Source organism: Mustela nigripes, chromosome 8, assembly GCF_022355385.1.
Source record: "Mustela nigripes isolate SB6536 chromosome 8, MUSNIG.SB6536, whole genome shotgun sequence".
Classification (NCBI taxonomy): Eukaryota; Metazoa; Chordata; class Mammalia; order Carnivora; family Mustelidae; genus Mustela; species Mustela nigripes.
Genome location: NC_081564.1, coordinates 73,307,338 through 73,321,548, shown reverse-complemented (window position 1 = coordinate 73,321,548; position 14,211 = coordinate 73,307,338). Strand labels below are relative to the sequence as shown.

At 38.5% G+C, this 14,211-nt stretch overlaps 1 protein-coding gene across 1 annotated transcript in view; it reads right to left on the bottom strand.

Annotated features, from left to right (window-relative positions):
* The window catches only part of WDR7 (WD repeat domain 7), a 362,705-nt gene that overhangs the window by 315,296 nt on the left and 33,198 nt on the right, over positions 1–14,211 (bottom strand). Inside the window, exons 5-11 of the mRNA XM_059409727.1 lie at positions 11,491–11,665; positions 9,180–9,256; positions 8,249–8,368; positions 4,517–4,662; positions 3,852–3,954; positions 828–960; positions 136–384 (exon numbers count right to left, since the gene is read on the bottom strand). Of these exons, the coding sequence (XP_059265710.1) occupies positions 136–384; positions 828–960; positions 3,852–3,954; positions 4,517–4,662; positions 8,249–8,368; positions 9,180–9,256; positions 11,491–11,665 (1,003 nt within the window). The remainder of the gene's footprint in view (positions 1–135; positions 385–827; positions 961–3,851; positions 3,955–4,516; positions 4,663–8,248; positions 8,369–9,179; positions 9,257–11,490; positions 11,666–14,211) is intronic.

Genomic DNA, 14,211 nt, shown 5'->3' with positions numbered 1-14,211 from the left:
TTAAATTCTACCAACTCCTAGCACACTAACAACTACGCCGATTTGTTGTACTTGTTACAAAGAGGGAAAACACTGTCAATATCATGGTTACAGAGTTCGCAGAACACTTTAGACATTGGTAGACCTTCAGTATACCTCTGCGGAGCATGTGTTCCCCTTGCAGCAGCTGTACTATGGCCGTCTGTGTGGCAGGTACAATAATGATGCTTCCATCCTCACGGCCACAAACAAGTCGTCCATGTGCTGGTATGTACACACTTGCGGTTACTTTAAGAGGCTCATTACTATTGGGAATCACACTCAGCTGATCTATAATTCCAGCAGGACAAGGATTCAGTTTATCAAATGCCTCTTGCAAACTAATAGAAGTTGTCATTTTCAGCTCTGTGGAGGTTTGTTATGTATCCAAAAAAAAAAAAAAAATTGTCCATGTTAGAAAAAAATTAAACATTAAAATAAATGTACTTAGAGTTGATTCAGTAATATATATCAAGGAAGGGTAACTGTGATAAAACTGTAATTCTAGGGTGCCTAGGTGGCTCAGTGAGTTAAGCCTCTGCCTTCAGCTCAGGTCATGATCTCGGGATCCTGGAATCGAGCCCCACATCAGGCTCCCTGCTTCCCTCTCTCTCTCTACCTATTCTCCACCTACTTGTGATCTCTGTCAAATAAATAAATAAAATCTTTAAAAAAAAAAAAAACTATAATTCTATGAAGAATAAAATGACGTATACACTATGAATTTATTATGCAATGGTTAATATTTAGGTTGCTAAATTAAAAGAACTGAGAAATTGCTACACATGATTTATTACTGTCTTCTTTACCTTCCTGTTTATCAGGTGTGTCTGATATGTTCCAAATATTCAATCTTCCTGAAGAATCACCCTGAATTAATAGTTTATGGAGGTGTTCCTTGAATCCACAGAAGAACCGAGTAACAGGAGGACAAATCAGCAACTGCCAAAGGAAAAATAAAATTGGTCAAATATTTTAAGCTGGTCTTTTTTTAATTTTTTTTTTTTTAAGGTAATCTCTATACCCAACATGGGTCTTGAACTCATTATCCTGAGATCAAGAATCGCATGCTCTACCAACTAAGCCATCCAGGAGCCCCTTCTACTAATCAAAATATTTCACATATTAACATTTTTTTTTTCAGATAAGGATGTTAAGTGCTTTGCCTCAGAACCAGAGTAAAAAAAAGTAATTATAGCATGAATATTCAACAATGTAATATAACATAAATATAACTTTACAGCATTAATTACACATCAGCTAATATTCAAGTCCAATAAAATACAAACATACAAAGAAATGAAAACTACATTTAAAGTCTTTCTCTAAAATTAGTATTTATATTTCTTCTCTACTTTAGAAAATCTGATCACTCACCACAACAGTGCAATTTATTTAACTGTCTCCTATCAATTAATACAAAGATACACCACTCTTTACCAAAAAGAAAAGTCTCCACTTTAAAGGTCAAAAGGGGAGAACTCGCTAAACCTAGCTTTTTGTCCATCACTAATTAGTAGTAACTAAGAGTAGCAGCAAAATTAAAACTACCCAAACTGTACAAGTAGAAGACTCCATTTTTTAAAGCAGCATATTTTCAACTAATAGCATGACATTTTACTTGATCACATTTATATAATTAATTTGAACCTAGCCTGACACGTTAACTATAAACCACTAGGAACAACACCATTCATTAGGCTCTTATGTATACTTTTTTTTTTTTTTAAAGATTTTATTTATTTATTTGACAGACAGAGATCACAAGTAGGCAGAGAGGCAGGCAGAGAGAGAGAGGAGGAAGCAGGCTCCCCGCTGAGCAGAGAGCCCGATGTGGGGCTCGATCCCAGGACCGTGGGATCATGACCTGAGCTGAAGGCAGAGGCTTTAACCCACTGAGCCACCCAGGCGCCCCTGTATACTTTTTTTTAAAACAAATTTTTTTCTGATTTTATGCCCTCAGTGAGATCACTTATTTGAAAATACTAAATAGGGGTGGACTCATAAAATTAAAGTTTAGATTATCAATTCACAAATACTTGAATATTAAAGCATAGAATCTTATCCTGAAAAGCAGAAAAAAAAAATTTCAGTTATGTCAACTATAGTTAACAAAAAACCTACTTACTGTATTTAGTGTTAGCATTCCTAAAAATTATTAGCCTATAGAAATAATATATATTAAGCATAATCAATTATTCATTTAAAGTCACAAAATTACTGAATGTTGTAACCGATAAACAACATCCCTAACATGGAGAAGTTGCTGCAGCAGCTATAAAACCAGTATTCCGCATTCCACAGTGTGAGTATCTCATATGTCTCTTAACTTAAAACATACTGGGGAGGTAGTATTTTAAAAAACATAGTATGTATATTGTTTGGTTTTGTTATTTGTTTAAAGATTTTATTTATTTATTTGACAGACAGAGATCACAAGTAGACTGAGAGGCAGGCAGAGAGAGAGGGAGAAGCAGGCTCCCCGGTGAGCAGAGAGAGCCTGATGTGGGGCTCGATCCCAGGACCCTGAGGTCATGACCTGAGCCAAAGGCAGAGGCTTAACCCGCTGAGCCACCCAGGCGCCCATTTTGCTTTTTCTCTATGTTTTTTTGTACAAGTCATTATCCTTTAGTTTACCTGGAAGTGACTATGTGGCTGGAGAGAAGGGGGCATTCAAGTTAGAGGAGAATGACGGATAGGTTATAGAGCATCTTAACTGTACAGAGATATATAAATTCTGCCAACTCAAAATGTTGATAAAAGAAATTTCCTTCCCCTCAACATCCCTTCACATAAAGAAGGAACAAAATGTTTAAAATGAAAAAGCTGTGCAAACCCAAAATATAAGTAAAGGAAACTTTACTTCGAAAACCAAAGCTTTGTCCTTAATGCTCAAAAAATATAGAGATGAAAACCTAGTACTAAGTGCCACTGCATTTCAATTTTAAATTGATATTAAGTAGGTTTTTAGAAATCAGGGGCATCTGGGTGGCTCAGTCGATTAAGCACCTGCCTTCGGCTCTCATCATGATCTGGGGGTCCTAGGATTAAGTCCCATGTCAGGCTCCCTGCTCCTGCTCTCTCTCTCACTCACTGTCTCAAATAAATAAATAAAATCTTAAAAAAAAAAAAAAAGAAATCGTAATAAACTTTGGTTTTTATAGAGAAAAAATTTCTTTTATCCTTTATTTCTAATGCCTGATAATTTAAAACACTGTATGATTTTTGGGCCGCCTGGGTGGCTCAGTGGGTTAAAGCCTCTGCCTTCGGCTCAGGTCATGATCCCAGGGTCCTAGGATCGATCCCCACATCGGGCTCTCTACTCCAAGGGGAGCCTGCTTTCTCCTCTCTCTCTGCCTGCCTCTCTTCCTGCTTGTGATCTCTGTCAAATAAACAAATAAACAACAACAACAAAAAAACCACTATATGATTTTGGAGATATACTGCAATGCCTTATCCAAGTAATGAACTATTACTAATCAGCAGTATTCCATGATTATCTTTGCCCTCCTAAAATTATACCTGTCACTATGTTTACAATTGCATGATAGCGTAAATTTATGCCATCAATCTTTTATCAAAAAGTCATTTATTCTATGTAATCAGTATAAGATCATCTGTATTCTTAGAGAAATGTGAACACCAAAAGCATATATGATTAAGATATGCAAATTTTACAACTGTGCTTATAAATGACCATATCATGTTTTATGACATTTAACACAATGCCCTGAATCTTTCAAATTCTTAGCAACCAAAAGACATCAACAGATGCAGTTGTGAAAAATTTTCAATGTCAATATCAATTATAAATGAGACCTGAAGAACTTTACCCCTTTATCTGTTCGATCCAAGAGGCTATGTTGCACAGGAGGAATTAAATTTTCAACTGCTTTCCCCACATCACTGCGGAATGAATCACTAGCTGGAAGGCAACTGAAAATGAGAAAATATAACATCCAATTAATATACTGGCATCAAATATTTTATCATACCATATGAGGAGGATTTTTGGACAATAGACAAAATATGGATTTTCAAATTAGAGTGAATTTAATGTAGGCATTAATATCATTAAAATACCCAACTTCAAAATAAAAAATAAATAAAATACCCTACTTCAAATAAAGAGCCACCTAATTTTTGTACTTAGAAGTGAAACTAGAATTATAAATCTAACTTAAAAAAACCTTAGGAGACTCTTGGTCTCAGGAAACAAACGGGAAGTTGCTGGAGTGGAGGGGGGTGGGCGGGTTGGGGTGGCAGGTGATGGACACTGGGGAGGGCGTGTGCTATGGTGAGTGCTGTGAACTGGGTAAGCCTGATGAAACAGACCTGTACCCCTGAAACAAATAATACATTATATGTTATTTTTAAAAAGTTCTGAAGTTTTTTACCTAAATCATTTATATTTTTAACATTTTCATACATCTGAGTTAGGCCCTGAATTCAGACTCTTTGCTTTGACTAAAGTCCTAACTTATTATTGATTGAATACCTGGCAGGTAGTTTGTAAATATAACTTTGTCCATTTTCAGTCCAAATGATGACTTTATCTGCTGACACAAAGTCACCTCCAGTCCACGTTTGTCCATTTTCACTAGGACCTGAACACAGCAAGGAATAGTCTCCAGCATCAAATACCTACAAGGAACAAGAAATTCCCAATCTAATCCACGTTGGTGTCATTTAAGTAAGATACAGTGACATTTAAACTAAAAACAAGGGGCACCTGGGTGGCTCAGTCAGTTAAGCATCTGCCTTCAGCTCAAGCCATGATTCCAGGGTCCTGGGATGGAGCCCCAACTGTTAGGCTTCCTGCTCAGTGGGGAGCCTTCTTCTCCCTCTCCTTCTCCAACAAAATCTCTTAAAAAAACAGACTAAAATCAAAGCAAAACTTCTGGAAATACGTTTAACAAACTCAGGCCTTTAAAATTCACTACCTCAAGTTAAAGACATTGTGTCAGTGAGCTATGGGGCTCGGTTAACTTCAACAGGGAAAACACAACAAGGGACCCAGCTGTGTGCCTCTCTGGGGTCAGGCATATGATAAGGGCAGGCATGCTGCCTTACACAGGGCCAGGGAATCCTTAGCCCTTCTTACCTAAAAGGAGGAATATTCTATAATCTTTTTTTTTTTAATTTATTTATTTGACAAACAGAGATCACAAGTAGGCAGAGAGGCAGGCAGAGAGAGAAGAGGAAGCAGGCTCCCTGCTGAGCAGAGAGCCCGATGCGGGGCTCAATCCCAGGACCCGGGGATCATGACCTGAGCTGAAGGCAGAGGCTTTAACCCACTGAGCCACCCAGGCGCCCCTAAAAGGAGGAATATTCTATCAAGAATTCCAAGTCACAGGGAACCAGCCTCTAGAATGCATGTTATGACTCCTGTTTTATTTCTACATCCAGTAACACTATTTCTAATAAACCTAGACATCAGAATATCTCTTTACTAATATGGGAATTACCTTACTTTATTTCATCCTGGGGCTGATGCACAGTAAACAGGAAGTTAAAAGACTGAGTTTTATTATTTAATAATTCTCACATATAAATGTCAAGTCCCCTGTACCCACCCCCCCCAAAAAAGTCAAGTCAGCAACACAGGCTATCTGGCGCTTTGCATCTGTAAGATACATCAAAGTTCATAAAGTCCCTTTACGTCACTATCTCTTAAGAGCCTTCTGAATGCAGGAGGCAGGAATTGCTATTCCATTTTACAGACAGCAAACTGACCCAAATGAGGGTTCCATCACCCACTCAAGATCACATCCCCAATAAGTGCTAGAGCTAGGACTCAAAATCCTGATCTCATAATTCCTAGAATAATTTTTCTACCACTTTCAATGATTGGTAAAAGTGTATTCTATAGGGCTAAAAAATTCAATGGCTTAGAATTTTTATTTTAGTTTTCCTTAAATAAAAAGCAAACTGCTTATACAGAGCCTTTTTGAAATTAAAATAAATCCTATCTGAATTTACCATGATTTGCTATATTAATCACTTATTACATTAACACTACAAGAATAGCCAAGACAAGTCTAACTAAGAATGGAGACCACCCTCCAGCCTTATTATCTGAGAAAAAAATTGTAAAGCCTATAGAAAAGAAAACAATACAGTACTGATACATAAACAGAAAAATCAACAAGTCCAGAAACAGATTCCAGTAACTACTGGAACAGAATGTATTATAAAGGCACAACAATAGAAAAGTGAATTATTCAGCAAATGGCACCAGGCACTGGGGGTCCATCTGGAATAAAGACAACATTGGATCTACACCTTGCAATTTATACAAAATAAGTTCCAGATTAAATATTTGAAGATAGTGCTCGCTTCAGCAGCACATATACTAAATATCTGAAGATATACAAAGTAAAATTATACAAATATTAGGAAAAATGAATTTTTTTTAAAGCTCAGCTTGTGATGAGCCCTTCAGAACATCTAACAAACTGCTAGAACCCATAAAAGATTTCTTTTTGGCCATAAGTATTTAGAAAAGTCATTCTATTCAGTTAGTAGTACTATCTTAATGTTGTTTTACTATGCATTTCCCTGAGTAATGAAGCTGAGCACCTTTCTATATATTTATTAGCCACCGGCTTTCTTTTTTATGAAACATTTTTGTCCATTTTCTTATTGGATTCTTTTTGTTCTGCTCTCACGTACTTATGTGAGAACAGAACGCTTATTATGAACACACAAGAAATGACATTAGATACTGCCCCTGCAGAAGGGAAGGAAAAGTACGATGGGAAAAAGATGTGTCAAATTATGTCCTCCTACACTCCGAGTTCATTACTATTTGCATGCGCTTTCATTTTTAAGACAAAGGAAGGATCCCATGTACTCACTGTAACTGCTGCTGCTAGCTTCTCCTCTCTAATCTTATTCGGCAACAGTAGTGGTGGCGAGGGTAAGGTTAAGGTGTTGCCCGCCGCCCTGGCCTGTCTGGTCAGTCACAGCCTGTCCCCTATGAGGCAGGGTCACACGGCAGTAAGGAGAGCAGCTGCTGAGCTCAGGCTGGCAGAGCTGATGCCCAGCAACTCCACCAGCGCCTGAACACCCTCAGTCAAGCTTTCGGTGCCCCCTACACCTCACGAGCCTCATGTGCAAAATGAGGAAAGTGGTAGCTCCTATTGCAGCCGGCAGCCTCTGCGACTGCCCCGACCTGGTATCCAAACCCTTCTGTAATCCTCAACCCTGAGCGCGCTGGAATTTTGTGACGTTTCTAGACAACGGACCAGGGGAGAAATGGAGACACTGCAGTCCCGAGAAGAGGTGGGTCATGGCTACAACCCCTCTTGCTTGCTTACTACTCTGAAGGAAGACCATTCCCAGACTGTGAGGGGCCCACACGCAGGGAACCAATGTCTCCAGCCAACGGTCAGCTGGACGTAAAGCCTGCTAACCAGTGGGTGGGGAAGCTTGCAAGCAGAACCGCCCTACGGGACTCCTGTGAGGACACTGCGATCCTGGCTCCCACCTTGACTGCAGCCTGTGGGAGACCCCGAGCCAGAGGCGCCCAGCTAAGCCGTGCCCAGACTGCAGACCCACAGCTCGGGCTGTGATACATGAACCAGAGGGGGGACTGATAAACATGTTATTGTTTTAAATTGCTAAATTTTGGAGTAATCTGTTATGCAGGATTAGGTGATCAATACACCACCCCTCAGAGAGCTGTGAGGATTTAAAGAAACAATACATGGAAAGCTTTGAAATATATGCTAGGCACAAGTGGTCAAAACATGCTGGTTCTTTTTCTGTTATGGAAATACTGAAGTCTAGCAAGATGGAAGGAACAAACTCTTTTCATCATTAGCTCTCCAGTGATGTAGGAAAGCCTTCCCAAATCCAACAAGTTGAACAGAATGGCCATTGGGAGTAACAACAAACTACAAAGATAGGTCAGCCTGCAGAAAATTCACCGCCGCTGCTTATGTTGTGCTGAGGAAATAATGACTGAAACAGTAGCAAAAGGTAGACATTAAGATCAATGAAATAATAATCATTAATAGAATCATTCTATAACTCAGAACAAAAAAGGTTAACGATATATAACCAAATCCCAACCCCTACAAATTTGATATCAAAATCATGTATGAATTCCAAAGGGTTAAAATATTCTTAGACCAAGCTCTTCCTTATAATTATCTTTGGAAGTCTAATAAACCAACACCTCGAAGGGTAAAAATACAGCTTCTTACTTATGTGGCTATCTTACCCTCCAATATCTGGAGCACACAACCAAAAGTGACCTTTGTGTGAATGCACAAAAAGAAATGCTTTGGCAATTCTGACAATAAATCGGTTTGGACTCCTCCTCAAATATTGGCTCAGTATCCTGAAAAGAAAAAGATATGTAAAACGTTAGGAATGGTTTGGCTGTCGGTTAAAATTATCATACAATGATAAAAATAAATAAAATGGAAGAAAGGTATCACTTGATATATTCACCATTTTAACCTCTCATGTAAGAAGGAAGGTAACAAAAATACTCTCCAAACACAACCAGGCACAATATCTTGACACAAAGTTACTCAAGATTAAAATGCTGATGATAATCAGTGTCAACACCGTGGCAGTAACAGATGATAAAAGTGAGTCAATGCTAAATTCTGTATCTATATGTCCTTCTAGGTTAAAAAAAAACTAATCAATTCCTCCAGGTCCTCCTCCAATTTCAGTGTGTGAAAATTCAGTAGCTGTAGAGATTAGCATCGATACTGTCGGAATACTGATCCACCGTTCCTACTGACAGAGTTACAAGGGATTCAAACCCAAACAACAGAGAGAGAACTAAAATTGGCTTTATGTACTTTTTGTGTTGGTTTGCTTTGTTTTTTTTCCCTCAAGCAAACTATCTCTTAACTTTAATAGAGGCAACTGAGGAAAATGTCAGCTCTTCTGTGTTTCTCTACTTTATATCTTGTACAGTATATTTCTCTATTTCATATCCTCAAAAGAGCAGATGTCTGCCATCAACAGCAAAAACATAATACACTTACAGAGACAACATACTAGGGGATGTTCTAATACTATGTCAATAAGGCTCTTGAAAAAGAATAGTTTTCTCCTGGCCCTTGAGGAAAAAAGGGGAGGGGCCTATCGTTGCTAAAATTGAAGACTCTGTAAGAACAGAGCATCCTTCTCACCTGCATGCCACTTATTTCAGAGGTAACGATCCAGACCTTCAAGATGCCCGTTGCTGAGAGTGCGACCACAGTGTCCTCTAAGTCGAGAGGGACCAAGAAACCAAGGTTATAAATATAATATACTTTTTTGCAAATAGTAACATGGCTTGTATTAATAATAATGCTTTTTAAGTGGTGTAAGAGCATAATTCTATATTTCATGAAATAACAGAAGCCAGATTTTGAAACAAATTTGAAATTCAAGGAAAAGGTGTTTGCAGCTACTTCAATTTTTTTATTTCTAATCAACCAGCTTTTAATCATTTCAAATGTTCCTGATCACTATGATTACTCGATGATTTAACAAAGAATTTTTATTCTTCAACATTCACTTTTAAGTATTTGTCATGGATTAACACACTCACTTGACGTCTTAAAGACACTCATTTCCCCACTGTCCCACCCACTCTGCCTGACTTCTAGACATTCTATGGCACATTACACCCTGCATAGACTGTGATCAAGAGAAGACATGACCTAAAAACAGAATGCATAAGCTGTAAGTAAGAAAGCCATCACAGCATACATGAAACATACATGAAACTCTCACCCGGGCTCCAGAGGGAGCCCTGGATGAGGGCTGAGATTTGAAATGAGATTTGAAAAATCTCTTCACTAACTACCTGATAAACTGTAGATAACTTAACTAACCTGTCTTAAGTTCAATAAGCAAATACAAATGAGTAACAACAGTACTGAGCTTAATGGGTTCTACGAGAATTAAGACATACCACAGGTAGAGCACTCAGTATGTCAGTCAAGATGAGTTATTACTACTATAAAAAAGAACCATTTGCTGTCCTTAACTAAAAACTTCCCTGTATTACACAGTTCTCCAGACAGTGTAAGGCTCGGGGATGCAGTGATTACAAGTCATGAGCCTGGCCAGAGACACAACAACTGCTCACAAATTTGTCAATTTATATTAAAGTGGAATATCCCAATACAGCTAAAATTCTCAAATATCCAAAGACTAGAATACGGTAAATGCAGATTAATATTCTTGCAAGTTTATAAACTGGTAATATTTAGAAGTGCATGCACAGCACAAAAGTTTTCATCAGTGACAGCCTATCCTGTTCCAACCAGAGTAAGTACATGTATATCTCATATGGAAATCGTGCAAAAATTCAAAATATGCAAACTGCTTGTCACAAATATAGTCCTTTCTTAAAGAAAACATGGCTTGAACTAAGATTACAGGTGAACTAATAATGAGTTCCCTATTGCCTGGAAAATGAAGTTGAATCTCTTTTTCACTGCTATGCTCTTGAATAAAGCAGTAATTCTCTAACAGGCATTAAAAAGCCTCTACTTAAGAAGATCCCAGATTAAAGAAGCCTGTTCAGTTTTATTTCACTGAACATCTCTCAAATATATGTGACCACAGAGCCCTCCTTTTTCACTAATACCTGTTAACAAATTTCAGAACCAATACCCTGCAGACAAGCCCTTGGGGAGTGCTGCAAACCCATCTACTCTGTTTCACAGCCACCGCTGGACCTCAGACCTGCACCACCCTCAACTGGGGTATTAAAATTCTCTCCCATCTAAACCATTCTCAACAACGCCACCAAAGTGATGCTTAAAACACAAGTCCCAGAGCGCCTGGGTAGCTCACTTGGTTGAGCATCTGCCTTTGACTCAGGTCCTAATCTCAGGGTCCTGGCATCGAGCTCCCAGCATCAGGCTCCCTGCTCAGTGGGGAGCCTGCTTCTTCATCTCCCTCTGCATCCCTCCTCATGGTCACTTTCTCTCTCAAATAAATAAATAAAATCCTTAAAAAAATAAAATAAAACTTGAGTCTCTTCGAGCATTCTTACCAGAGGCTGTCCAACACCTACAGCAAGGACCAGAAAGCTATCGCTCATGGATCAATTGAGCACACTGGCTGTTTTTTGTAAATAACATTTTAATAGAACACACACAGGCTCATTCACTTATACACTATGTGCTTTTATGCTACACTGGCAGAATGGAGTAATTGAAACACATCACATGGACTGCAAATCCTAAAATATTTAGTATGTGGTCCTTCATGGAGGAAGTCTACCAATCCCTGATCTACAGGACGAAACCCAAGTTCCCTAGCCAGCACACAAGGCCCTTCTTGATCTGCCCCCCATCGACTCTGTCAACCACAGATGCCCCCACTCCTTCCCTCAAACTTATGTTTTATGCTTATGAAATATATCATATATGATACAGAACTCTATAGTAAGTACCTATCATGTCAGGGCTCCCAAGTCCCTAAAGGGCATCACACACTGACCTTGTGTTCGGTGGGATCGGATAATACTCATGGAGCTAATCCAGTCTGGAGAGATCTTTGATACTAAGGAGTATAACACCTCAAGGCTGGTGGCATCCACAACGAGGATTTCAGGATAGTGGCCATGGCATAAAAGCCTTCCTTCCCTCTGATTTCCAACAGAAAACTGGTAGAACTAAAAGGGAAAAGAATTTTAAATGTTCTCCTTTACTTCTGAGACTCGATTCACAAGCACTCATCATGCTTATTATGGCACTCAATTTCCCCAGTACCAGACAGGTGTTATATGGCACTTATTATAGGTGTCTACATATGTATATACAATCCCCCAAATTACATTGATATTTTAAAATATCTCACAAAAATTACTCTTCCTAACATCCTCCCTTTTGAATAATTCTGGAGCAGAAGTCACAGTAATTCTTCATTTTTAACCTTCCTATAGCATCTAAAACAGAATTGTTGAATGAATTCATAAAACACCTCCATAAAATCAACTTCACAGATCAAAGCAAAAACAATCTTTTCACAAAGCAAAGCAAAAAATATGAATTTTAGAATTCGTGAATTTAGAATATGAATTTTAGAATGGGAATAGGTGGGTATAGGCTTATAATTACTAGTTATGACCAAATAAAATTTAGAAGATGACTGCTGTTCAAACATGTTACAATGAGCAGGAAATTCTAAGTAATCTGAGTGTGTTATCTCAGACTATAGTATGAGACAACCATGTAAATCATCCCCATAATCCACATTTATACTTCGTGGAAGATAAACAGAGGAAGAGCGAATACAATCATGAGCTACATGTTACTCATCCCAAATATAATTCAAAAGGAAAAGACAGGCTTCTATCAACCAAAGAGCAGAGGAAGAATAACTAGCAAAACAAGACTAACAACTTCTCAAAGGACCTGCCTCCCACTAGCTTCAAAAAAAAAAAAAAAAGGTGACTCTCCTAGTGGAATAATTCTCTTAGAAGATTATTAACAGGTGAAGACATCTAATAACCAGACTACTACTTCCCAAAGCACACAAATCACGTGACAGCACGCTAGACTGAGCACAAAGGGCAATCCTCTAACCATTCTACAATGGGGGAAATAACTAAGGACCCTTGGTCCAGTCTGCTCCCACACTCATCAGTCCTGTTCTCGGGTTCAACATGCGTGTGAAGAAATACAGTCTTCCCTCAACTATGGGGTACCCTGTATAACAAGAATCACAACTTCTTCAACATAAACACTGATCACAGAGCACATTAACTCAGTGCAAGGTGGCACCACTAAGACTCCAAGAGGGGGGTCTAACAGAACACAGATGACCACAGAGGGCAGCTCTAGATCTTAGAAGGTTGATCCCCAAAACAGGACACACAACCTGGAGGTCCCAGGGACTGCCAGACACTCTCACATGATTATACGACAGTAGAGATCCCTGACTCATCTAAGGGGAGAGGGTCGAGGACGAAAAGATGGGTGCACAGAAGCAAATTCTGTCAATATCCACCTGACACCAGCCAGGAGAGACATGCGCACTGCAGTCAGGAGAAGAGCTCTCTCCTGGGGGCAGGGATATTTTATTCGCCTTGCCTGATAAATGACTCTCACCTTTTGCTTTAAAGATACACTATAAAAAAAGTATACAGTATAACTGTCATTGCATTAAAATAAAAAAAAATAATAAAGCTGTACTCTCAAATAATCTTCTGACACCTAAATTCAGCTTCCTAGACACTGTCATACTAGCAAATAAAGTATCCTGAATGGAGAAACAATTTTTCCAAATATTAAAAAGGGATCGCCCATGTGATAATTCAGTAAGTTGGCATCTCCTTGTGATTTCAGTAAGTGCCAGTGTGACCAAGGTTTACCATTTCTGCTTATACAAACAACTCGCTCTTGAACCTGAGAGAGTGAAGATGACACAGGAACCAACTGTCCCACACTAGTGAACCTGTCAAAGAGCTTCTTCTACTTAGAGATGGCTGCCAAGTTAAATGCAGGACCTAATACAGGAAAGCTGAATAAACAAAGAATTTTTCCTAAAATGTAAACCAAAAGCTTTTAAATCATGGAATTATACAACAGTTAAAATGTTTATTTCCAATGAATTCAAGACACAAAATAAATTTCTCTATATAAAGTCACTAACTGTATATCATTTATTATCCATTTTCTCTATAGACCTTGGTGACTCATCATATGATAAAAAATAAATAACATATGCCCCTTAAATAGAAAGCATACACTCTAACAACACTGAAAAAGCAATTTCTAAAAGGCCTTTCCAAGGGTAAGAAAGTTTAAAAAAAAAAAAAAAGACTTTATTATACAACCCACCACCTCACCCTGAAACATTTTCTATCGCTTTTCTAATTTTTGTTGGCACAAGTTTTCTTTCCCTACAAATGACTGTATTTGTTTGAGGGAGGCAGTATGATGTAACTGAAAGAAGAGAAAGATAAACCTGATTTGGGATCCTGGCGCCAAGAATGACTCACTGTGAGACTGGGACAAATCATTTAATCACTCTGGGTCTCAGCTTCTTTCTATGTCAAATAGTATACTCCTATCTCATTTGTAAGGCTGTGGGGAAGACTAAATGAGACACCATAAAAGAAATGCCTACACAGTAAGTGCTCAGCAAAAGTTCTCTTCTCTTCCCTCTCCTGCCCCATTCAGAACATAAATGATATTTTCAGTGGACGTGAGATTT